Source organism: Elephas maximus, chromosome 3, assembly GCF_024166365.1.
Source record: "Elephas maximus indicus isolate mEleMax1 chromosome 3, mEleMax1 primary haplotype, whole genome shotgun sequence".
NCBI lineage: Eukaryota > Metazoa > Chordata > Mammalia > Proboscidea > Elephantidae > Elephas > Elephas maximus.
Window position 1 is genome coordinate 60,206,330 of NC_064821.1, and position 26,370 is coordinate 60,232,699.

General features: G+C 44.8%; 1 protein-coding gene across 2 annotated transcripts in view; it reads left to right on the top strand.

Moving 5' to 3' along the window:
- The window catches only part of PLA2G5 (phospholipase A2 group V), a 34,577-nt gene extending 14,424 nt beyond the window's left edge, over positions 1–20,153 (top strand). Inside the window, exons 1-5 of one of the 2 annotated variants that reach the window (XM_049878142.1) lie at positions 1,739–1,816; positions 5,041–5,090; positions 9,643–9,787; positions 19,119–19,225; positions 19,932–20,153. In XM_049878142.1, the coding sequence (XP_049734099.1) occupies positions 5,051–5,090; positions 9,643–9,787; positions 19,119–19,225; positions 19,932–20,056 (417 nt within the window). In that variant the 5' untranslated portion in view covers positions 1,739–1,816; positions 5,041–5,050 and the 3' untranslated portion in view covers positions 20,057–20,153. Of the gene's footprint in view, positions 1–1,738; positions 1,817–5,040; positions 5,091–9,642; positions 9,788–19,118; positions 19,226–19,931 lie in introns of those variants that run through there. The other variant, XM_049878143.1, reaches the window with a different exon arrangement.
- The last annotated feature ends 6,217 nt before the right edge of the window (positions 20,154–26,370 follow it).

Consider the following 26,370-nt stretch of genomic DNA (forward strand, 5'->3'; position numbering starts at 1 on the left):
CTGATTTTCAAAAATAGGTCACTAGGCCTTTCTTTCTAGCCCATCTTAGCCTGGAAACATCACTGACACCTGTTCAGCATCACAGCAACACGCAAGCCTCTACTGACAGATGAATGGTGGCTATGCACAGGTGCACCGGCTGGGAATTAAACCAGGGTTTCCAGCATGGAAGATAAAAATTCTACCACTGAACCATCACTGCCTCTCTATAAGGTTGTTGTTGTTAGGTGCCATTGAGTCGGTTCTGACTTACAGCAACCCTATGCACAACAGAACAAAACAAAAACACTGCCTGGTCCTGCGCCATCCTCACAATTGTTGCTATGCTTGAGCCCATTTTTGCAGCCACTGTGTCAATCCATCTCGTTGAGGGTCCTCCTCTTTTTTTTGATGACCCTCTACTTTACCAAGCATGATGCCCTTCTCCAGGGACTGATCCCTCCTCACAACATGTCGAAAGTATGTAAGACGCAGCCTTGCCATCTTTGCTTCCGAGGAACGTTCTGGTTGTACTTCTTCCCAGACAGATTTGTTCGTTCTTTTGGCAGCCCATGGTATATTCAATGTTCTTTGCCAACACCATAATTCAAAGACGTCAATTCTTCAGTCTTCCTTATTCATTGTTCAGCTTTCGCATGCATATGAGGCGATTGAAGACACCATGGCTTGAGTCAGGCGCACCTTAGACCTCAAGGTGATATATTTGCTTTTTTACACTTTAAAGAGGTCTCTATAAGGTTAGCTTTCATTTATTTATTAGCATTCCCCCCCATTCACCACTGTTCTAAGAACTATAAATGTATTAATTCATTTAATCCTAACAACAATCCTTTGTGGAAGGTGGACTACAATTGGCCCATTAAAAGATGAGGAAGCTGAAGCAATTTACCTGAGGTGACATAGCTAGTCAGTGGGGAGGCCAGGATTTGAACCCAGGGCTGCTCTAGAGTTCGTGATGTTAACCATGAAGCCACATGCCTCCCTGCCTTATATGCTGCAGTTTGTACAGTGTATTCCTCACCACGTGCCTCTGGGTGAGAGGCTATCATGATTCTCCTGTCCCATATGAAGAAACAGAAGTGTGGTGACTTGCCTGGGGTCACACAGCCCTGAAGTGTCCAAGTTAGGATTCTAACTGCAAGCCTGCTACTTTCGCCTGCTCAAAGGGAAGCGATGCAGAAATTCAGCAGGCAGCTAGATGCCATAAAGAGGTACCAGTTGGAATTGGGGAGACAATATTTTGTAGTAGCCCCAAAGAGTGGGGCATTCTTAGGTTCCTGAGTAGCCCGGCCTGGTTACAGGGCAGAGACAATTGGGGGTTGGCAGGTCGGAAACAATAGATAGAGGAGAGGGCAGAGCTTCCAGTCCGGAAGGGCTGCCACCTGGCTCCAGTGGTAGTCCCCAGGGTGAGGCTGAGCCAGACAGAATGAAACATGAGCAGCCGAGGGACAACCCTGGAGCCTAGGGGACAGAGGACTTGACAAACCCCTGGTGTTGTGTTGTGGGAGGAAGAGAAGCCCAGGAGGGGGATTTCAGAGCTTGGGAACTCGGTGGCCCAACCGGGACCCTCCTTCATGTCATTCCTGAAAGCCACCCATGCACCGAGATGACATGCTTCAGTGATAGCTTCTCTGAACATGGAGGGGGAAAAAATCGCCCAGGGTTTGGGGGCGGGGAAGGGGATGTGAGGGCTTCCTGTGTGACTTACCAGAAACAGCCTGAGTGTGGGAGGCAGCAGGGCAGCCCTTAAAACCAGGCAGCCTGGTACAGCTGCAGCCCCTTCTCCAGGCCTGAGGACAGAGAGACAGATACACAGGTGAGGAATGTCCACTTTGGGGGCAGCCTGGCCTGAAGCCGGGGGGAGCAGGGCACAGACAGAGGGCTGCCAGGGGACACCTCCCGCCCCCATTGTCTCCCTTGCCAATGAAGGGGAGCCCTCTGTGATGCCTTCTGTATTCTGTGCAGTGGGGCTTGGTGGTCTTTGTCCTCTCCCGCCAGAAGATGTGAGCCAGGGTCCTGAGTGCACAGGGACTGCATGTAGGCAGTGGCGGACCTGTCCCACTGGTGACCCGCCACTCCCAGACCTCCCGCCTCCACCAGGCTGTCTCCAGTCTCTCAATCTCTCATTTCTGTAACTGCTGCTCTGCTTAGAAATTACCTCGTGGTTGTATCCTTCTTCTCTGTGGTTGCTTGATAAAAATAGCAAACCCTACCTCCCTCTCCTGGCGCCTGCTTTGGGCTGGACTGATGGTCCATGTCCCCAGGGCCCCAGGGTGGCTCTTTCCATGCCTCTGCCACCCGCTTGGTGAAACTTCTCTTTCCCCTCTCAGATCTCTTTCTGTGGGCCCTGCACTGCCCCTTGTACCCACAGCACACCTCCCAGGGATACATCTTGGGACAGCGGAGTAGTTGGTCGAAGGAGTAAGATTCAGAGTCCCGGGCTGAGCCCTTGGGCAACTCACTTCAGCTTCCTAGGCCTCCATTCCTGACCGGTAAAATTCAGCAGCTGTCATTCGTTCAACAACCGTTAAAGGGGATGGACCCTGTGTCGGCAGAGTGGGCCTAATAGCGCCTACCTGCTTGGCAGGTGGCAAGGCCCAGTAAGTGATAATTGGTGCCTTCACCTTCGTTTTCCTCCTGTTGAAGCTCAGAGATGCGGCAGAGGAAGTTGGGTGCAGAAATGGTAGGGTCTAGAGCCATTTTCCTTGGCGGGGTAGAGCCCTCAGAGCAGAGGCTGTGGGTAGACTGAACCCTCAGGAATGTTCTTGGAACCCAGAGGAGGTGCTGGACAAGGGATGCAATGGAGGGGCCAGCCCAGTAGCCAGGAGCCCTGGGAAGTCTGAGGCTCTGAGCTTGGAAGCCAGGCCTTGGGCAGTGCCAAGGCTTGGGGAAAGAGCACTGGCACAAGGGACCACTGAATTCAGGGACTCCGAGACCGCAGAGCACTAAAGGGGAAGTCCCAGCAGAGGGTGTGCCTGCAAAACAGCCATGAAAAAACAAGGACTTGGAAGGGAAGAAAAGCAAGCAGCCGCTGGGAAGGAATATCTGAGAGGCCAAATTAGAATCAAGCCTGGCCTGAAACTCATGCAATTTCCTCTGACTTCTGGGTGTGATTTTTTGGTCTCTAGACCAGCAAAGGGTGTATTTGCTAAAGACAGATGCTGAGGAGGGAAGCTGGGGATTCTATCCCAGGGGGTTGAGGATGGGAAGAAACATGCCTCCCTAGGCTCAAAGGACCACCACACTTCTCAGGAGGGAGGCTGCAGGTGCAGTGAGGGCATAGTGAGGGCACAGTGAAGGCACAGTCAGGTTATAGTGAGGGCACAGTGAGGACACGTGAGGGTATGCCAAGGGCAGAGTGAGGGTATAGTGAGGGCACAGTGAGGGCAAGTGACAGCAAGTGAGGGCACAGTGAGGGCACAGTGAGGATATAGTAAGGGCACAGCGAGGGCACAGTGAGGGATGCAGTGAGGACATAGTGAGGGTATAGTGAGGGCATGGTGAGGATATAGTGAGGGTACAGTGAGGGATGCAGTGAGGGTATAGTGAGGGCACAGTGAGGCCACAGTGAGGGCATAGTGAGGGCACACTGAGGGCACACTGAGGGATGCAGTAAGGACGCAGTGAAGGTATAGTGAAGCCACAGTGAGGGTATAGAGAGGACACAGTGAGGGCAGAATGAGGGGATAGTGAGGGCAAATGAGGGTATAGTGAGGACACAATGAGGGCACAGTGAGGGTATAGTGAGGGCACAGTAAGGGATGCAGTGAGGGCACAGTGAGGGTATAGTGAGGCCACAGTGAGGGCACAGTGAGAGTGCAGTGAGGGTATAGTGAGGGCACAGTGAGGGTATGGTGAGGACACAGTGAGGGCACAATGAGGGCATATTGAGGGCAAGTGAGGGTATAGTGAGGACACAGTGAGGGTATAGTGAGGACACAGTGAGGGATGCAGTGAGGGCACAGTGACAGTGTAGTGGAAGCACAGTGAGGGCATAGTGAGGGCACAGTGAGCACAAAGTGAGGGGCACGATGAGGGCAAGGAGACAGCACAGTGAGCGCATAGTGAGGGCAGAGTTAGAACACAGTAAGGGCCCAGTGAGGGCACAGAGCATAGTGAGGGCACAGTAAGCGTACAGTGAGAGTACAGTGAGGGGCACAGTGAGGGCACAGGGCATGGTGAGGGTACAGTGAGGGGCACAGTGAGGGCACAGGCCATAGTGAGGGCACAGTGAGGGCACCGGCCATAGTGAGGGTGTAGGGAGGGCACAGTGAGGGACACTCTGAGGGGCAAAGTGAGGGCACAATGAGGATGCAGTGAGAACATAGTGAGGGCACAGTGAGGGCACAGTGGGAGTGCAATGAGGGTCAACAAAAAGGATAGAAACTCTCTATGAAATGGATTGACACAATAGCCCCAACAAGGGACTCAAACACGCCCCCGATCATGAGGATGACTCAGGATCGGGTAACCTTTTCTTCTGCTGCACATACAGTCACTACGTGTCAGAGCCAACTGGACTGCAACTAACAACAACAGACATGGAAACATGTGCTTCAGTTTTGCCCTCCCTCCCGTGCACTGGTTGCTGTCCCACGATTATTTTTTCTTTGCCAGGTTCTTGCATCCTTCACCAAGGACCATATCTAGCTTATGCCCACTCCTGCCCTTCCACTTGGGCCACCAGATCTCCGTTGAAGAATCTTGCTTATTCCTGTGGTTATTTTTTGCCATTTTCTCCCAGCGAGTCAGGTGGTTCCGGGCATTTGCAGTTGGGTGCACTCCTGGCAGGAAAGTTCTCTCTTGCCTTTTTGGGAACAAGATCCCCACAAATGCCTCCACAATACCCTCTGCCTCTAGGGGTCTCATTGAATCAGTTCCCTGAGGACTTTGCCCAGTCTTTTCGTGCCTGGGTTGGCCTGTTTCCTATCTAGCAGAACAGGTGGGGCCAGGTGCAGAGAGAGGGCTGGGGTCAGAAGGGGCCCTGGACTCATCACCTGATAGACGTGTCACTGGCTTTTTTTTTTTTTTCTTTCCCAGAACCCCAGAGATGAAGGCCCTCCTCGTGCTGGCTTGGTTCCTGACTTGTAGTAAGTGCTGGCCCTATGCCTCTGAACTTGTGACCTTCCACCCAGTAGAAGTAAAAAGGTAGTGGGAAGGAGGCCAGTCTTTGAGGTTGTAGAGATTTGAGCCTGAATCTCGACTCTGCACTTCTTAACTGTGTAGATGTCACCAAGAACCTTACCCTCTCTGAATCTCAGTTTCCTCATCTGTAACATGGGATAATAATACTGAACTGGTGGGGTTGGGGAAAATTCCAGGAGACAATGTATGCCGGGTGTTAGGGGTTGTGATCTGTGGAAGATTTGTGGTTTGCAAATGTGGGAGGCAGATTTTTTACTTTGATGCAGAATAAAATAAAAATAAGGTTAAAAACAAACAAACAAAAAACCCAAGACCCTTATATACATAATCCAGTGCAGGATTCCTGGGCCATTCTCTGCTCAGGCTTATCCAGGCCCCTGACACACCACACTGCTACCACCTACCAGCTGGGAGGTAGTTGTACAGCATAGGCGGAGCCTGGCTTAAGGGCTCCCTGCAGCCCTGTAACTGTGAACATAACCCCTTGACAGGCCATGCTTTGCTGCCCTGCCACATCCCTGGAGCCTCCTTGGCCATGGAATGGTAGGGACCAGGAGGTACCAGTCCCAACCTGAATAAGACAAGGGTCTGCTTACACTACAGATTGCAAATGGTGCACACACACAGAGCAACCTTGCAAAGTGGCCAAGGCAGCGGCCTCAATCCCGCTGTGCAGAGAGGCAGCCAAGTGCAGGGACTTGGTGGGTAGACTCTGGAGCCCGACTGCCTAGGTGTGAATCTCAGCTCAGCCACTTACTCTCCGAGTGAACTCGAACAGCTGACTTGGCTTCTCTGTGCCTCAGTTGCCTCATCTGTAAAATGGGGGTGGTAGTAGTAGTAAGGAGCTCTGGTGGCTCAGCGGTTAAAGCGCTTGGCTACTAAACTGAAAGGTCAGGAGTTGGAACCCCCCAGCTGCTCTGTGGAAGAAAGATGTGGCAGTCTGCTTTCATAAAGATTACAGCCTTGGAAGCCCTGTGGGGCAGTTCTACTCTGTTCTATACGGTCACTGTGAGTTGCAGTCAACTCAACAGAAGCAAGTTTTTTTTGGTTTTTTGGTTTAGTAGTAGTAGCAGTAGCAGTAGCACCTCCTTCCCAGGTTGACTTTAGGGATTAAGTGAGCTCAGACATGTGAAGACCTTAGAACGTGCTGGGCACAGAGAATTGTGTCAGTGAGCGTCTTAGTTATCTAGTGCTGCTATAACAGAAATACCACAAGTGGTTGACTTTAACGAAGAGAAGTTTATTCTCTCACAGTCCAGTAGGCTACAAGTCCAAATTCGGGATACCAGCTCCAGGGGAAAGCTTTCTCCCCCTGTCAGCTCTGGAGGAACGTCCTTGTGATGCATCAGTCTTCCTTTGGTCTGGGAGCATCTCAGTGCAGGAACCTCAGGTCCAAAGGACATGCTCTGCTCCTGGCACTGCTCTCTTGGTGGTATGAGGTCCCCACTCTCTGCTTGCTTCCCTTTCCTTTTATCTCTTATAAGATAAAAAGTGGTACAGGCCCCACCCCAGGGAAACTCCCTTTACATTGGATCAGGGATATGACCTTAGTAAGGGTGTTAGAGTCCCACCCTAATCCTGTTTAATGTAAAATTACAATCACAAACTGAAGGACAACCACACAATACTGGAAATCATGGCTCAGCGAAATTGATACACACATTTTTGGGGGGACATAATTCAACCCATGACAGTAAGTGTTCGCTGTCATGGGTGAGAAAACAGAGGCTCAGGGGGCTGGTGTAAGAGACCCAAGTCAGGAATGGTTATTGTTAATATTATAGACATCATCATCCTCATCAGAACCAGATACTGAGCTGGACAGGTGGTGGGCTTGCCACTGCAATGGTCTGGGCAGGTGATAATGGCTTCCTGAGCTTGCTTAGCCTGTAAATCACTGTGAAACCCTGGACAAGGCACCTTTCTTCATCCAGCCTCAGTTTCCCAATGTGTAAAATGGGGAAGTTAGTTGCAATGATCTGTAAGGACCTCATCCTGATTGAAGTTTCTTAAAGAAAAAAGATCCTCAACTAGACCAATAAGCAACATCATGATAAATGGAGAAAAAAATGAAGTTCTCAAGGATTTCATTTTACTTGGATTCATAATCAAACCCTTGAAAGCGGCAGTCAAGCAATCATATGACAGGCCCCCAGATACCCTAACTCAGAACTGAAGCCAGTCCCGAAGTCCACCTTTCAGTCAAAGATTAGACAGGCCTATAAAACAAAACTCTATGGGGCAGTGCTACTTTGTCCTATAGGGTCACTATGAGTTGGAATCAACTCGACGGCAGTGGGTTTTTTTGGTTTGGTATAAAACAAACACTAGCATGTGTGAGGAACAGGCCTCTTAGTTCAATCATGTATAGGAGACCTAATGGGAAATACCTGCCCAAAAGCAAAGACGAGAAGGCAGGAAGGGACAGTAAACCTGGACAAATGGACACAGGGAACCCAGGGTGTAAAGGAAAAGGGGGAGTGCTGACACATTGTGGGGACTGTACCCAACGACACAAAACAGTTTGTATACAAATTTTTGAATGAAAAACTAATTTGCGTTGTAAACTTCCATCTGTTGTTGTTGTTGTTAAGTGCCATCGAGTTGGTTCTGACTCATAGTGACCTTACCTACAACAGAACAAGACACTACCGGGTCCTGTGCCATCCTCACAATTGTTATATTTGAGTCCCTTATTGCAGCCACTGTGTCAATCCTTCTTGTTTAGGGTCTTTCACTTCTTTTCTGACCGTTTACTTTACCAAGCATGATGTCCTTCTCCAGGGACTGGTCTCTCCTGATAACATGTTCAAAGTAGGTGAGACAAAGTCTCACCATCTTGCTTCCAAGGAGTGCTCTGGCTGTATTTCTTCCAAGACAGACTTATTTGTTCTTCTGGCATTCAATTTTATTTTCAATATTCTTCACCAACACCATAATTCAAAGGCATCAATTCTTCTGTCTTCTTTATTAATTGCCCAGATTTGCATGTATATGAGGCAATTGAAAATATCATGGCTTGGGTCAGGTGCACCATAGTCCTTAAAGGGACATCTTTGCTTTTTAACACTTTTAAGTGGTCTTTTGCAACAGATTTGCCCAATGAAATGCATTGTTTGATTTCTTGAGTCCTGCTTCCATGGGTGTAGATTGTGGATCCAAGTAAAATGAAATCCTTGATGACATCAGTCTTTTCTCTGTTTATCATGATATTGCTTATTGGTCCAGTTGTGAGGATTTTTGTTTTCTTTATGTTGAGGTGTAATCCATACTGAAGACTGTGGTCTTTGATCTTCATTAGTAAGTGCATCAAGCCCTCTTTGCTTTCAGCAAGCAAGGTTATATCATCTGCATATTGCAGGTTGTTAATGAGTCTTCCACCAACTCTGATACCACATTCTTCTTCATATGGTCCACCTTCTCAGATTAGTTGCTCAGCATACAGGTTAAATAAGTATTGTGAAAGATACAACCCTGACACACATCTTTCTTGATTTTTGACCACGCAATATCCCCTCGTTCTGTTTGCATGACCACTGGTTGGTCTACGTACAGGTTCCACATGAGCATAATTAAGTGTTCTGGAATTACCATTCTTTGCAATTTTACTCATAATTTGTTATGACCACACAGTCGAATGCCTTTGCATAGTCAATAAAACACAGGTAAACATCTTTCTGGCATTCTCTGCTTTCAGGCAAGATCCATCTGACATGATGCTTTAACTTTCACCTAAAACACAATTAAAAAAAAAATGAAACGAAGTATTGGGCAAATCTGCTGCAAAAGACCTATTTCAAGTGTTAAAAAGCAGAGATATCACCTTGAGGACTGAGGTGAACCTGACCCAAGCCATGGTATTTTCAATTGCCTCATATGCATGTAAAAGCTGGACAATGAATAAGGAAGACTGACAAAGAACTGATGTCTTTGGATTATGGTGTTGGTGAGGAATATTGAATATTCCATGGACGGCCAGAAGAATGAACAAATCTGTCTTGGAAGAAGTACCCCAAGAATGCTCCCTAGAAGTGAGGATGGGAAGACTTTATCTCACGTACTTTGGACATGTTATGAGGAGGGACCAGACTCTGAAGAAGAATATCATGCTTGGTAAAGTAGAGGGACAGTGAAAAACAGGGAGACCCTCAACAAGATGGATTGACACCGTGGCTGCAACAATGGGCTTAAACACTGCAATGGTTGTGAGAATGGCACAAGACTGGGCAGTGTTTTGTTCTGTTGTACATACAGTCACTATGAGTCAGAACCGACTTGGTGGCACCTAACAACAACAGCATTCGAACCCAGGTCTGTCGTTTTCCATGTCAAAACTCTTAACTAATCCTCTGTGCTTTTCCCCCTTGCCTTTCTTGTTCTTTTCCCACTTAGGCCCCTCCAAGCCCCAGGGTGGAAGAACGGGCAGGACCATGCTGGGAAAGTGGGCCTGGAGCAGGGGTGCCTGGGTTTCATCTGGGGACATGGGCTGTCTTTCAGGTGTGCAGACTGTGCCAGGGGGCTTGTTAGAGCTGAAGTCAATGATTGAGGCGATAACTGGAAAGAATGCCCTGCTGAACTATGGTTTCTATGGCTGCTACTGTGGCTTGGGTGGCCAAGGGACCCCCAAAGATGGCACTGATTGGTGAGTTGATTTAATAATTACCCTTTATGCTCCAGGTTCTGTACTTATATTCTTTCATTTAATTTCATGTTAATTTTGCAAGAAGGGTATTAAAGCACCATTTTACACATGAGAAAACTTAGAATCTCAGAGAGGTTAACTGACTTGTTCAAGAACATGCATCAAGTAAGTCCCCCAAAATAATCCCCAAATCTCAGTGACTTAATATATCAGTTATGTATTGCTGCATAACAAAAGCACAGCAAAATGCAGTGGCTTAAAGCAACAGCAATCATTCATTTTGCTTACAACTCTGCCATTTAGACAGGACTTGGTAGGGTGGCTCATCTCTGCTCCATACGGCTTCAGCTTGGGCAGCTCAACTAGGGCTGGATGATCCACTTTCAAGATGGCTCCCTCACATGGCTGTCAAGCTCAGCAGAGGCTGTGGGTCAAGGGTCTCAGTTATTCTCACTTAGGCCTCTGGTAGGTTGCTTGACTTCCTGACAGCATGGTGACTCTTGGGTTCTAAGAGCGAGTGTACCAAGACCACAAGACAAAAGAGTAAGGCATTTTTATGATCTAGCTTCAGAAATTTCCTGGTGTCGCTTTTACTGTAATCTTCACTGAGGTGGTCACAAAGGCTTTAAGAGAGAGGGACCATAGATTCTACCTCTTGACTAGGGAGTGGCAAAGTTCTAGAAGACACATGGGGCGGAAGATATTGTTTTCAGAAAATAGGTTCAGTTGGCTTAGCAATTCTTTTTACGTATTGGAATGAAATAATTAACTAAATGGCAATCTATAATTAAGTAGATGGCTGATGGTGGGAGCCATATTTTTTACCATTGGAGTGGGAGTGCACAGATAAGCCAGGGGAGGAAGCTAGAATGATCCATGTGATAATGGATTAGAGTTGGAGACATCAGTATGAATTCATGTTTAGCTTAATACAGATACAGATGGTTACACATAGAAATATTTATAGATACATGTATATATACAGGTTGGTGTAAACACATATTTTTTTGCCGTTAGGTGAGAGGGCCTGAAAGAAATGACAGCCCAGTATCAATAAGCACATCTAGTGCCCAGATCTGGTTTCTAATACCATTCTCCAGTAAAAAGAAGCAGGGCTCCTTGGAAAAATGGGCTGATATTAGGACTGATTTTAGGGAATCTACAAAGTGAGCATGGGACATCTTGAAATGCCAGAAAGAAAGGAAATGCTAAAGCAAAACAAAAAGAACTCAAAAAACTCATTAAAGCGGGTATGTCAAAGAAAGACCGGAACCACACTGAAAGAGTTCCCAAAGGCTAAAGCTGAGCATCAAAATAAAGTAGCATTATATTATAACCCCAAATATATAATAAATATCCATGAATTCATGCTTATATAAATAAGCAAAATCAAACCCATTGCTGTCAAATTGATTCTGATTCATGACGATCACATATGTTACAGAGTAGAACTGCTCCATAGGGCTTTATTGGCTGTAATCTTTATGGAAGGAGATCACCAGGGTTTTCTTCCACTGAGAGCCACTGAGTGGGTTTGAACCACCAACCTTTAGCTTATAAGCCAATGCCAAACTGCTTGCGCCACACAGGGACCTACTGATATAAATAAATGATTGAAAAAATTAATAAATAAGGGAGGAGAGACAAGTATCCCATGCAGAAGAATTCTAAATAATTCATGTACATACTTTTCCTCAAGGAGAGGGAGCGTGACTCCCCATTATTTAGGTGTGGACTGTACACAGTGACTTCCTTCCAAGAGTACAGTATGGGAAGGAGAAAAAAGAGTGGTAGAGAAACCTGACAAACGCTACCTCAGCCAGGCGATCAAGGTCAACATCAACAGTCATAAGTCATGTTGACAGCACCCTTGTATATGGCACTTTACCTCTGTGTTCTTCATCCCAATAACCCTTTGCCCCAGTCTTATCTACTCATCTGTCAGTTTATCATACTGTGGTGGCTTGTATGCTGCTGTGATGCAGGAAGCTATGCCACCGGTATTTCAAATACAAGCAGAGTTGCCCATAGTGGCCAGGTTTCAGCAGAGCCTCCAGACTAAGACAGCCTAGGAAGAAGGACCTCACTATCTATTTCTGAAAAAAATCAGCCAGTGAAAACCTTATGGATAGCAGTGGAACATTGTCTGATATAGTGCCTGAAGATGAGCCTCTCAGGTTAGAAGGCTCTCAAAATACAACTGTGGGAAAGCTGCCTCCTCAAAGTAGAGTTGACCTAAATGATGTGGATGGAGTCAAGCTCTCAGGACCTTCATTTGCTGATGTGGCACAACTCAGAATGGAAGGAACAGCTGCAAACATCCATTCATAATCAGAAGGTAGAATGTAGAAAGTATGAATCTAGGAAAATATCCTAGACATTAGTGAGCTGAAATGGACTAGTATTGGCCATTTTGAATTGGACTATCATATGTTCTACTATGCTGGGAATGACAGCTTGAAGAGGAATGACGTCGCATTCATCTTCAAAAAGAGCATTTCAAGATCTATCCTGAAGTACAGTGCTGCCAGGGATAGGGTAATATCCATATGACTACAAGGAAGACCAGTTACTATGATTATTATTCAAATTTACACAGTAACCATTAATGTCAAAAATGAAGAAATTGAAGATTTTTACCAACTTCTGGAGTCTGAAATTGATCAAATATGCAATCAAGATGCATTGGTAATTACTGGTGATTGGAATGCAAAAGTTGGAAACAAAGAAGAAGGATCAGTGGTTGGAAAATATGGCCTGGGTGATAGAAACGACACAGGAGATTGCATGATAGAATTTTGCAAGACCAGTGACTTATTCATTGTAATTACCTTTTCTCAACAACATAAACAGCAACTGTCTACGTGGACCTCATGGGATGGAATACACAGGAAAAAAATTGACTATATCTGTGAAAAGAGATGATGGAGAAGCTCGATATTATTAGTCAGAACAAAGCCAGGGGCTTACCGTGGACAGTCATATGAGACAATTGCTCATATGCAAGTTCAAGTTAAAGCTGAAGAAAATTAAAACAAGTTCATGAAAGCCTAAGCACAGCCTTGAGTATGTTGTTGCTCTTGTTCGGTGCTGTCGAGTCAGTTCTCACTCATAGAGACCATATGTACAAAGAAGAAAACACTGCCCAGCCCTGCGCCACCCTCACAATCATTGTTATGCTGAGCCCATTGTTGCAGCCACTGTGTCAACCCACCTCCTTGAGGATCTCCCTCTTTTTTGTTGACCCTGTACTTTGTCAAGCATGATGTCCTTCTCCAGGGACTGATTTCTCCTGACAACATGTCCATCTTTGCTTCTAAGGAGCATTCTGGTTGTACTTCCAAGGCACATTTGCTCTTTCTTTTAGCAGCCCAGTGTATATTCAATACTCTTCACCAAAGCCACAATCCAAAGGCATCAGTTCTTCTTCTCTCTTCTTTATTTATTGTCCAGCTTTCGCGTGCATGTGGTGAAATTGAAAATACCACGGCTTGGGTCAGGTGCCCTTAGTCTTCAAGGTGACATCTTTGCTTTTCAACACTTTAAAGAGATCTTTTGCAGGAGATTTGCCCGAAGCAATGTGTCTTTTGATTTCACTCGACTGCTGCTTCCGTGGGTGTTGATTGTGGATTCAAGCAAAAGGAAATCCTTGACAACTTCAACCTTTTCTCCATTTATCATGATGTTGCTCATTGGTCCAGGTGTGAGGATTTTTGTTTTCTTTATGTTGAGGTATAATCCATACTGCAGGCTGTGGTCTTTGATCTTCATCAGTAAGTGCTTCAAGTCCTGAAGCAAGGTTGTGTCAACTACATAACACAGGTTGTTAATGAGTCTGCCACCAATCCTGATGCCCCATTCTTCTTCATACAGTCCAGCTTCTCAGATTATTTGCTCAGTATACAGATGGAATAGGTACAGTGAAGGGATACAACCCTGATGCACACCTTTCCTGACTTTAAACTACGCAGTATTCCCTTGTTCTGTCTGAACAACTGCCTCTTGATCTATGTACAGGTTCCTCACGAGCACAATTAAGCATTCTGGAATTCCCATTCTTCACAAAGTTACCCATAATTTGTTACGATCCATACACTCAAATGCCTTTGCATAGTCAATAAAACACAGGTAAACATCTTTCTGGCATTCTCTGCTTTCAGCCAAGATCCATCTGACATCAGGAATGATATCCTGAGTTCCACATCCTCTTCTGAATCCGGCCTGTCCATATACGGCTGCAGGTGCTTTTGGATGATCTCCAGCAAAATTTTACTTGCATGTGATATTAATGATATAATTCAATAATTTCCACATTTGGTTAAATCACCTTTCTTGGGAATAGGTATAAATATGGATCTCTTCCAGTTGGTTGGCCAGGTAGCTGTCTTCCAAATTTCTTGCCATAGATGAGTGAGCACATCCAGTACTGCTTCTGTTTGTTGAAACATCTCTATCGATATTCCATCAATTCCTGCAGCCCTGTTTTTCGCCAATGCCTTCAGTGCAGCTTGGACTTCTTCCTTCAGTACCATCAGTTCCTGATCATATGCTACCTCTTGAAATGGCTGAACATCAACCAATTCTTTTTGGTCTAATGACTCTGTGTATTCCTTCCATCTTCCTTTGATGCTTCCTGCATCGTTTGATATTTCCCCCATAGAATCTTTCACTATTGCAACACAAGGCTTGAATTTTTTCTTCAGCTCCCTCAGCCTGAGAAATACCAAGCCTGTTCTTCCCTTTTGGTTTTCCATCTCCAGCTCTTTGCACATGTCATAATACTTTACTTTGTCTTCTTGAGCTGCCGTTAGAAATCTTCAGTTCTTTTACTTCATCATTTCTTCCTTTTGCTTTAGCTACTCGACGTTCAAGAGCAAGTTTCAGCATCTTTTCTGACATCCATTTTGTTTTTTTTCTTTCCTGTCTTTTTAATGACCTCTTGCTTTCTTCATGTATGATGTCCTTGATGTCATTCTACAATTCGTCCTGTCTTCAGTCATTAGTGTCCACCTGTCAAATCTATTCTTGAGATGGTCTTTAAATACAGGTGGAGTACACTCAAGGTCATATTTTGGCTCTCGTGGACTTGTCCTGATTTTCTAGTTTCAACTTGAACTTGTATATGAGCAATTAATGGCCTGTTCTGCATTCGGCCCCTGGCCTTGTTCTGACTGCTAGTATTGAGCTTTTCCATTGTCTCTTTCCATAGGTGTAGTTGATTTGATTCCTGCATATTCCGTCTGGTGAGGTCCATGTGTATAGTCTCCGTTTATGTTGATGAAAAAAAGTATTTGCAATGGAAAAGTCATTGGTCTTGTAAAATTCTGTCATGGGATCTCCAGCATCATTTCTATCAGCAAGGCCGTATTTTCCAGCTACTGATCCTTCTTCTTTGTTTCCAACTTTCACATTCCAATCTCCAGTAATGACCAATGCATCCTGATTGCATGTTCAGTCAATTTCAGACTGCAGAAGTTGGTAAAAATCTTCAATTTCTTCGTCTTTGGCCTTAGTGGTTGGTGTGTAAATTTGAATAATAGTCGTATTAACTGGGCTTCATTGTAGGCATATAGGTATTATCCTATCACTGATAGCGTTGTACTTCAGGATAGATTTTGAAATGTTCTTTTTGTCAGTGAATGCAACATCATTTCTCTTCAAGCTGTCAATCCCGGTATAGTAGGCCATATGATTATGCAATTCAAAATGGCCAATACCAGTCCATTTCAGCTCACTAATGCCTAGGATATCGATGTTTATGTATTCCATTTCATTTTTGATGATTTCCAATTTTCCTAGATTCATACTTTGTACATTCTGTGCTCTAATTATTAATGGATGTTTGTAGCTGTTTCTTCTCATTTTGAGTCTTGACACAAGCAAATGAAGGTTCCAAAAGCTTGACTCCATTCACGTCTTTAAGGTCAACTCTACTTTGAGGAGGCGGCTCTTCCCCAGTTGTCTTTTGAGTGCCTTCCAACCTGGGGGGCTCATCTTCCTGCACTATATCAGACAATGTTTTGTTATTATTCATAAGGTTTTCACTGGCTAATTCTTTTCAGAAGTAGACTGCCGGGTCCTTCTTCCTAGCCTGTCTTAGTCTGGAAGCTCAGCTGAAACCTGTCCACCATGGGTGACCCTGCTGGTGGCATAGCTTCCAGCATCACAGCAACATGCAAGCCCCATAGTACGACAAACTGACAGACACATTAACCTTGAGTATATCCCACCTGAATTTAGAGACCATCTCAAGAATGGATTTGACACATTGAACACTAATGATGGAAGACCAGATGAGTCGTGGAATGATATCAAGGACATCATATGTGGAGAAAATCAAAAGGTCATTAAAAACACAGGAAAGAAATAAAAAGCCAAAACAGATGTCAGAAGAGACTCTGAAACTTGCTCTTGAATGTAGAGTAGCTAAAGCAAAAGGAAGAAATGATGAAGTAAAAGAGCTGAATAGAAGATTTCAAAGGGTGGCTCAAGAAGACAAAGCATTGTAATGAAATGTGCAAATACGTGGAGTTAGAAAACCAAAAGGGAAGAACACACTGGGCATTTCTCAAGCCAAAAGGACTGAAGAAAAAAAATTCAAGCCTCAAGTTGCAATATTGAAGGATTCTATGGGCAAAATGTTGAATGACCCAGGAAGCATCAAAAGAAGATGAAAGGAATATACAGAGTCACTGTACCAGAAAAATTGGTTGATGTTCAACCATTTTAGGAGGTAGCATATGATCAAGAACCCATGAGATTGAAGAAGCTCAAGCTGCACCGAAGGCACAAGGCTCCAAGAGTTGACGGAATGCAAATTAAGATGTTTCAACAAATAGGTGCAAGCTGGAAGCACTCACTAGTCTATGACAACAAACTTGGAAGACAGCCGCCTGGCCAACTGACTGAAAGAGATCCGTATTTGCGCCATTCCAAAGAAAAATGATTCAAGGGAATGTGGAAATTATTGAACAATATCATATGCAAGTAAAATTATGCTGAAGATAATTAAAAAACGGTTGCAGAAGCACATTGACAGGGAACTGCAAGAAATTCAAGCTGGGCTCAGAAGAGGATGTGAAACCAGGGATATCATTGCTGATGTCAGATGGATCTTGGAAAGCAGAGAATACCAGAAGGATGTTTATCTGTGCTTTACTGACTATGCAAAGGCATTTGACTGTGTGGATCATAACAAATTATGAATAACATTGTGAAGAATGGGTATTCCCACCCATTGCTGTCAAGTTGATCCTGACCCATAGCTACCATATAGGACAGAATGGAACTGTCCTATAGGGTTTCCAAGGCTGTAAATCTTTACAGAAGTAGACTGCGATGTCTTTCTCCCATGGAGAGGCTATGTGGGTTTGAACAGCCCACCTTTCAGTTAGCAGCCGAGCACTTAACCATTGAGCCATCAGGGCTCCTGTGGGTATTCCAGAACACTTAATTCTACTCATGAGGAACCTGTACACAGACCAAGAGGCAGTCATTTCAACAGAACGATGGATTACTGCATGGTTTAAAATCAGGAAAGATGTGCAGCAGGGTTGCATCATTTCACCATACTTATTTAATCTATGTGTTGGGCAAATAATCTGAAAAGCTGGACTGTATAAAGAAGAACTCGGCATCAGGATAGGAGGAAGACTCATTAACAAGCTGTGATATGCAGATGACACAACCTTGCTTGCTGAATGTGAAGAGGACTTGAAGCACTGATGAAATCAAAGACCACAGCCTTTAGTATGGATTACACCTCAATTTAAAGAAAACAAAAATCCTCTCAACTGGATCAATAAGCAACATCATGATAAAATGAGAAAAGATTGAAGTTTTCAAGGATTTCATTTTACTTGGAAATCAATGCCCATGGAAGCAGCAGTCAGAAAATCAAATGATGTATTGCATTGGGCAAATCTGCAGCAAAAGACTTTTTTCAAGTGTTGAAAAGCAAAGATGTCACTTTGAGGACTAAGTTGTACCTGACCCAAGCCATGGTGTTTTCAATGGCTTCATATGCATGTGAAAGCTGGATGATGAATAAGGAAGACTGAAGAAGAACTGACACCTTTGAAATATGGTGTTGGTGAAGAATATTGAATATACCACAGACTGCCAGAAAAACAAACAAATCTGTCTTTGAAGAAGTACAGATGGAATGCTCTTTAGAAGGGAGGATGGCAAAGCTTGGGACATGTTATCGGGAAGGACCAGTCCATGGAGAAAAACATCATGCTTGGTAAAGAAGAAGGTCAGAGAAAAAGAGGGAGACCCTCGAAGTGATGGACTGACACAGTGGCTGCAACAATGGGCTCAAACATAGCAAAGATTGTGAGGATGGTGCAGGACCAGGCAGTATTTCATTTTATTGTTTATGATTCGGACCTGACCGGATGGCACATGATATCAACCAGTCTTATCATGAGGAAAAAAATCAGACAAATTCCAGTATTGGGGCAGTCTACAAAAGACCTGACCAATATTCTTCAAAACTGTCAAGGCCATCAAATACAAAGAAAGCCTGAGAAACCGCCACAGCCAAGAGAAGTTTAAAGAGACAAGACAACTAAATATAATCTGGTATCCTGGATGGGTTCCTGGAAAAGAAAAAGGACATTAGGGAAAAAATAAGGAAATCTAAATAAATATGGATTTCAGTTAATAATCACACATCAATATTGGTTCATTGATTGTAATAAATATATCATACTTATGTAAGATGTTAATAATAGAAGGAATTGGGTGCTGGTTATACAGGAACTCTTCTTGATTTTTCTGTAAATAAAAATTTAATTAAAAGAAAGAAAATCCAATCTACCACACCTAATACAATAGAAGTTTATTTTTTGCTCCCATAACAGTTTAAAGTGAATCGCACGGTGATTCAGAGATGCAGACTCCTTCCATCTTGTGGCTCTGTCATTCCCTGTGACCTCAGAGCCCTCTGATGGATCAGCTTCACCTAGATGAAAGATGAAAAAACAGAGAATAGTGGCTAATGTGGGAGGTTTTTACAGGCAGACCTGAAAATGGCAGACATCACTTTTTCCCACTTTTCATTGGCCAGAACCTAGTCCCATGGCCATAACTATCTGCAAGGGAGACTGGGAAGTGTAGTCTAGCTATGAGCCCAGGAGGAAAAGTTGGGTTGGAGAACTACAGCCATACTGGAAACGCAGGAAAGCACTCAGCCATATCGTTAGATTGTTTCTCAGCAGAGGTGACCTTCGCTGAAGTGACGTGGTTGAACTTTTGCTCCTGTTAGGGACAAGGGGGTCAAGAGGGTGCCCCTGCCACTCAGGACCTAAGTCTTTTGCATCAACAGGTGCTGTTGGGTGCATGACCACTGCTACGGGCTTCTGGAGGAGAAAGGCTGCAACATCGTTACCCAGTCATACAAGTACAAAGTCACATGGGGCTCGGTCACCTGTGGTAAGGCTGGGCTTTCCATTCAGTCCTTACAAAGAGCCTGATCTCGCCTGGCTCTCAGTTCAACTGCCCCTGGAGGTCAGCCAGCCTATATCTTGGAGGGGGGGCAGGGCTGGAGGGTAGGGGAGCAGGGTTATTATAGCTGAATCAGACCTCCAGGGGAAGGACATGGGAACCATTTTAGACTGAACATTTACTTAGTGTCAGGCACCTCGCATCCTTCATTTTACTTAATCCCCCCAAATATGCTATGGAGGAGGCTTAGCCTCCCTGTTTCACAGAGGAGGAAACTAAAGCTCAGAGGCTTGCCAGTACACACAGATAGAGTTGGGATTCAAGCACAAGCCCATCTGAGTTCAAAGCTAAGTCTGGGGATGGTACCTCCTCTTTGAGAACTGGAGTTCCTCCAGAGCAGGGGCTGTCTCCATCAGACTGGGAGCTCCCAAGAACAGGGAATGTGTGTCCTCCATCAGGCTGAGAACTCCCTGAGGACTAAAGCCTCACCTGGGCAGCAGCTGTGCCTCTTCCATCAGGTTATGCATTTCCCTGGTTCACTCCCCTGAGACTGAGAACTTCCTCGGAGCCGGAAGCAGACTGGGGAGTTTGCTCAGATGAGAAGCAGGTGCTCCAACTGAAGGCAGCCTGGGAGTCAGTATCGGTAGAGTACATCCCTCCCTTCCTCACTCTGCATTTGGTGTCCTGTTTGCAGAGCTCGGGCCCTTCTGCCAGGTGCATCTCTGTGCCTGTGACCGGAAGCTTGTCTACTGCCTCCGGAGAAAACTAAGGAGCTACGACTCCAGCTACCAGTACTTTCCCCGGGTCTTCTGCTCCTAGCAGCCCTCAGTGAGCTGCTCCTGGGCCAGCACCTTTGCTCCTTTCTCCTACAAGACAGAGTTCACTGATTCTGCTGTTCCACAGAGAGGCTCCTAGATCTTGGGCCTCATTCTTTCTCCATGGTCCACTGTGCTTGGAGGAGCCCTAGAGATACAATTCACCCTCCAGAGAGTCCCACGAGAGTGATTCTGGTCCTAGGATTTGGCGAGGCCAGAGCCCCTGGGCCTCTACCTCTAGGGCAGCCCCTCTGGAACTGAGAACTGCCCCCTGAACTCCAAGCCAGCTCTGTCTCCCGTCTTCTTGCACAGCAGTGCCCTTTGTCCAGGAGAAAGACCACCCTTGGATGCATTTACTTTCCAGCTTCTGCAACCAGATTATCACCAGCGCCCCCGGAGGACGTTTACTCAAGTAGAAGTAAAATTGACTCCCTAAATCTGCCATGCAGATATTAAATAAAATTCATTCTCAAGGCTAATAAAAACCACTTTCTTCTGCCATGTGAGCTTGTCTGTGCCTCTTCCTCCTCCATCAGTACACTGAATTCGAAGTTAGCTGCGCTCTCTCCGAAAGAGAAGGCGTAGATTAGTAAATAGAAGGCTTTCCTTCTCTTGGGCTCATCTCTTTAAACCTTGAGGGGTAGTCCTCTCAAGACCGGCACTGGGGCTCATTCTTCCTCATGACTATGGGGGCATGGTGATTGGCGATTATGCCAGCGTAGGCTTCCAGGCTAGAAGGGCCACATTCAAATCCCAGCCCTGGCTTCCTGTAGCTGTGCGGTGTCTTGTTCTGTTACCAAACCCCTCTGAGCTTCGGTTTCTTTGAACATAAAATGAGAATCCTGAAGCCTTCCTTGAGACTTATAGGTGGCACTGAAGTTCTGGAAATTTCCTAGAGCAGGGATTTTTTTTTTTTTTTTTTAATTAGGATTCAGCTATGGGGTTTATTTTACCAAGGAAGAACGTTAAAAATTCCAACTCAAAGGGTGTTCTAAAACCAAGGCTGCTGGAAGAAAGGACATATTCTAAAACAAGGGAGAGCTCTATCCAAGAAAGGACCTTTGGCTTCCTTAGACTCACATACCCCCAAAATAACAACATGATAAATGGGATCTATTTTTAGAAACCTCCAATGTTGAAATTCCAAAATAAAATGTACTTTTAGGAGATAGCACTCCTAAAATGTACTGGTTTTTTAAGAAAAGTTTGACATAGACTTGGTGTCTCTATTTGACAATGCAACATAGACTGGGGCTCTACTGCTCAATTTGCTCACGAAACTTTTTTAATCAAAGCCATTTCCCAAATCTAATTTTAATTGGGCATGTGGAAGAAATTGGAAGCCTCGCTCTTAAGGCTATTTCTCTTCATTTTTGATATTGTGGGTGATCCAGAAGAGACCCCCACCCCAGGCTTCTCCCTCCTTTGTGTTCAAGCTCCGGTGGCAGGCAGGGTGGTGTCTTGGTGGTAAGTTCTACGGGACAGGAGTATGGGGCAGGCCCTTCGTACTGCGGCAGCCCAGCTCAGAACTGCGGTATCCAAACCGATGCAGACAGGCATTTATGGGTGAGGGTTGTTGCTACGTTATGAAAGCAACAACACAGGCTGCCATGAGTTTGAGTGTAGAAACAACTGAAACCTGAATGCTGGAAGGGATCATGGAGAACCTTCATTTAGCTATTAGTAGAATGAGGCCAAGAGAGTTTAGGACGTTTTCCCAAAGTCACACAGCATGCCAGAAGCAGAAGCAGAATTAGACCTCGTGTCCTGGCTTCAAACCATAGGCTCCCACCACTCTCCCACGATGTCTTCAGCACCAGCCCACTAAGGGAGAAAAGGAACCCAGAGGAGTTCAGGAACTCACCTGCACTGGGGGTTCTCAGGAGGACTCCCTGGATTCCAGCTGAGGGCCAGCTCTCTCCTCTCTGCTCTAATGCTACTTCAGATGTTAGTCCCTGGATGGTCAGTCTGGCTGGGGTTTGGTCTCCATCCTCAGTGGAAGGGACCTCACTGCCAGCCTCCAGGTATTGCCTAGACCCACCCTCACTGACATAAAGAACACTGAGGGTGTGATGAATACCAAGTGAGTGCTGAAACATGGGAATTGGTTAGCACGAGGACTGGCAGGGAGGTCATTGCTTTCAGAGTGCATGGCTCTCCCCTTCCAAGAGAAATACTGAAATGTACAAACCAGGATTTTATATAAAAGTAGGCAGATAATACAAATACATGGACAGGTTGTCTCAGAAATACATGTCCTTTACTGATGTCTGAACTGGGCTGCAGACACAAATGAAATCCCTCAAGCATATGTAACATGGCCTGTATGATCATATGTATATTTGGGTGGCAGGGATAGATTACCCAATAAGCAGAGTGTGGTGTGATTGATTACTGATTGATTATTTTTGTGTGGCCTTTCTAGCCATGGTCTTGTAATTCCTACTCAGGTGACTGGGCAGGACTGTGTGATAGGGTAATACAAGGGGATTGGTCAGTTTTGCCTTTAAAAAGGGAGCCAATTCTAGAGCAGAGAGAAGGAGCCCACCACCACCAAGGAAGGAGAGACCAGCGGGAGACACCCAGCAGCAGAGACGCAGCAGCAGAAAATGGCAGGGTGGGCTCCCTGGCCCACAGAGAGAGAAAGCTGAGTGCCTTTGGGAGAGACTGAGGGTTGAGGAGAGACTTGCCTGTAAGCACAGCTGGGGAGAGGCTATCCTGACGAAAGAACTGTATCCTGAGTGTTCCTGAGCCCGAATTGTTTTAACTGTTACTTCCCTAATAAACCCCATAATCGTGAATGTGGTCTGTGAGTTCTGTATGGCCATTGCAATGAATAATTGAACCCAGAAGAGAAGTAGAGAGTGCTATGGGAAGGACAGTTGGTGTCAGAATTAGTAAGGATGGCAGGAAAAGAAGGCTTGTCTAACCTCCACCTCATGGGAGTCACCCTTGCCCTGTTGATCTTGGTTCTCCTCCCACCTTGTGAAGTTTAGATGAGGTCAGACAGCGCCCCCAAGCCATTTTTATACAAGGTATGCACGGACTTAATTGTGCTTAAAAAAAAAAAAAAATTTTTTTTTTACTTACTACAAATTGTGGAAACACTGATGGCATAGTGGTTAAGAGCTACAGCTGCTAACCAAAAACTCAGCAGTTCAAATCCACCAGGCACTGCTTAGAAACCATATCAAACAGTTCTATTCTGTCCTATAGGGTTGCTATGGGTCACTATGAGTCGGAATCAACTCAATGGCAATGAGCTTGGTTTTTGTGTTTTTTTTTTTTTTACTACAAATTAGTAAGTAAGCACAATTAAGTCCATGCGTACCTTGCTTACTGTAAGCCAGTGCATACCATGGTTACTGGTTACTCTTCACCTGAGGTTATTTCATAGCTCTTATCAAACCAAAAAGGTTGTTGTTATTTGCCCTTGAGTTGGCCCCAGCTCCTGAAGACCTTATGTATACCAGAGAAAGGCATTGTCTGGTCCTGCACTGTCTTCACAGTCATTGGTATGTTTGAGTCCATTGTTGTAGCTATCGTGTCAATCCAACTCATCCCCTTTTTCACTGACCCTCTACTTTACCAAACATGATTTCCTTTTCTAGCAATTATTCCCTCCTGATGATGTATCCAAAGTAAGTGAGCTGAAGTCTTGCCGTCCTTGCTTCTAAGGAGCATTCTGGTTGTATTTCTTCTAAGATTGATGTTTTCATTCTTCTGGAAGTTAATATTATTTGCCAACACCATAATTCAAACGTATCAATTCTTCTTCTGTCTTCCTTTGGCAGGAACTGAAAAGAAGCCAAGGTTAAAACCCACTAGTTGAAATAGAACCTCTGCTCTGCTCCGGCAAGTGTTACAGAGCTCTTTAGCTCTGCCAATAAGTGCCTGGGGGGAGCCCCACTCCATCAGCAAGGCTCCTGCCTGAAGGTCCTCAGTTTTTTCACTCTGTGGGCCGGGAAGCCCACTGTGCCGTCTCCTGGTTCTGCTGCCTTTGCTGCTGCCATTTCTCTGCCACTGCTTCTCGCCATCGCTTGCTGTCTCTGGCGTTATAGTGCTCCCTCTCTCTGTTTCCTGGGTTTGGGAAGTCCTCAGTGCAGGGATCTCAGATCCAAAGGACGCACTCTGCTCCCATCTCTTCTTCTTGTTGGTGAGGTGCCCCCTTTCCCACCTCTGGAATGGCTCACTTTAAACCTAGTAGGATTGCAAAACTGACCAACCCGCTAGTTAGGTTCCACACACCTTATTTGCATGGCACCACCACCTCACAAGGGGGCGATGCACCTTATTTACATTCTTAGTAAACTGTCCATTCCCCTTAGTGGGCCACAAGCACCTTATTTGCACAGTCCCACCCCATCATTTGGTGGAAGCTACAAGACCTTGGTGAGAAGGACCACATAAAAATGATCCACACTTCACAAATAGGCATTTTTCTTCTCATGTGTATATATGTGGCTCCAAAATTGGAATCTTGCCCTAATAGATAAAGGCAATTCCAGAAAATGTGGAATATGAACTAACTTATCTCTTTAACAATTTTATAATTGTATTAGGACTCATTATTACTACTTAAAAGATGTTTATAATTTTTTAGAGGACTTACAAAATTCAGATAAGCAAAATCAAAGCTAATATTTCCTATAATCCCAAAATCCAGAGAGAAAAATCACTATTTGGAATATGACCTTTCCATAGGTTTCATTTAACGTTATGTCATGAAAAAATTTTTTCATGTCATTATGCCTTCTATAACATAATGATCACATAATATTTTATTAGTTGTTTTGCTATAAAATATTAATAGGGGCCCCAATAAGAACCATGATAAACTGTTTTCATTCTGTTCAAAAAGCTCTCGATGAACCCTAATCCCGAGTTGTCACCCATGATCCTGTCTAGTATCTCCAGCTGCCTTGGTGGATCTCCAGTTTGGGCTACCATCATTTTGACGTACCCCAAAGAAAGCTCATCATCTATCCTCCTTCCAATCTTCCATGTCCCTCCATGGCAGGTTCTCAGCATTTTACGTCTTTGTTTTACTTATTTTCCTCATCCAACCCCTGCAATCCATCTATTACTGAATGTGGAACATTCAGTTCTTCTAAACTTCTCCTCTAGCACTGGTGCTTACAGCTACCCCAGGCATCTATCCTGTCATGTCCAGTCTATTGTCATTAACCAATAGATCTCCAGTTTCTTCTCTCCAGATTTCAAATATTATCCTTTGTTGCCTAAGTGATTGATTAATCAACTCACAACATCATCCACTGAACAAATATTTATTGCATGCTGACTATGGGCCATGTAATGTGCTAGAGACTGGGGATGTGAAAATGTAATTGTATAGTTTCTTCTTCAAGGATGTTACAGTCTAGTGGGAAGTAAGACTCTTGAACCAGCAGTTACAAAATAGTAATAATTTGCTGTATTTGAGGTATATACAAAATGCAGTGGGAACATAGCAAAGGGCCAGCCATGTAGTCTTCTCTGAAAGACTTGGGAAAGCTTCCAATTTTCTAAAATAACAATATTTTTATGTCACATTCATATCAAGAAAAATCCTTAACTGCCCTCTATTGCATAAATCGCAAACATCCCAGTTTGGCGTCATGGCTGTGTAAACTCACACCCCTTCCAAGCTGTCTAATCCTGTCTCTAGCTTCTTCACACGAGCTCTTTACTCTAGCTGACCCCACCTCCCATCTCTAACACTGTCGTTGATCATGCTCTTTCTCACCCAGATTAACCTTCTCACTCCATTTTGACTCTCCAATCCTAACTTTCCATCAGGTCCCATCTTTTACAGCCTCCCTTGACATGCCAGCTAACGTTCACCTTCCCTTGCGCTGGCCATGGAAGGCAATTACTATAACATTTCTCATTTTGCTTAACTGTTTTATGTGCATTTCATACATCCCTAAGTAGACTGTTCAATCCTGCAGAAACGATTTCTGTGTATCCCTAGTATGTGGCACAGTGTTACATCTGTCATATAATCTAGACAAATACTTGTTTACCAAAAGAGTGAATAAATAATTGTATGCACTCTTTAAAAATACATAAATATAGAGGCGCCAAGATGGCAAATAGACAGATGCTTCCAGCGAGACCTCTTTACAACAAAGACCAAAAAAAATAAGTGAAAGAGTATATTTATGACAAGCTAGGAGCCCTGAACATCAAAGGCAAGCTTAGAAAATGAACTGAGGGGCAGGGGGAGGAAGAGAAGGTTCAGAAGTGGAAAGGAATTACTGAACCTGAATAGCAGGGAGCCTGCAGGCCCCATTCCTGGGAGTGGCAGCAGTGGGC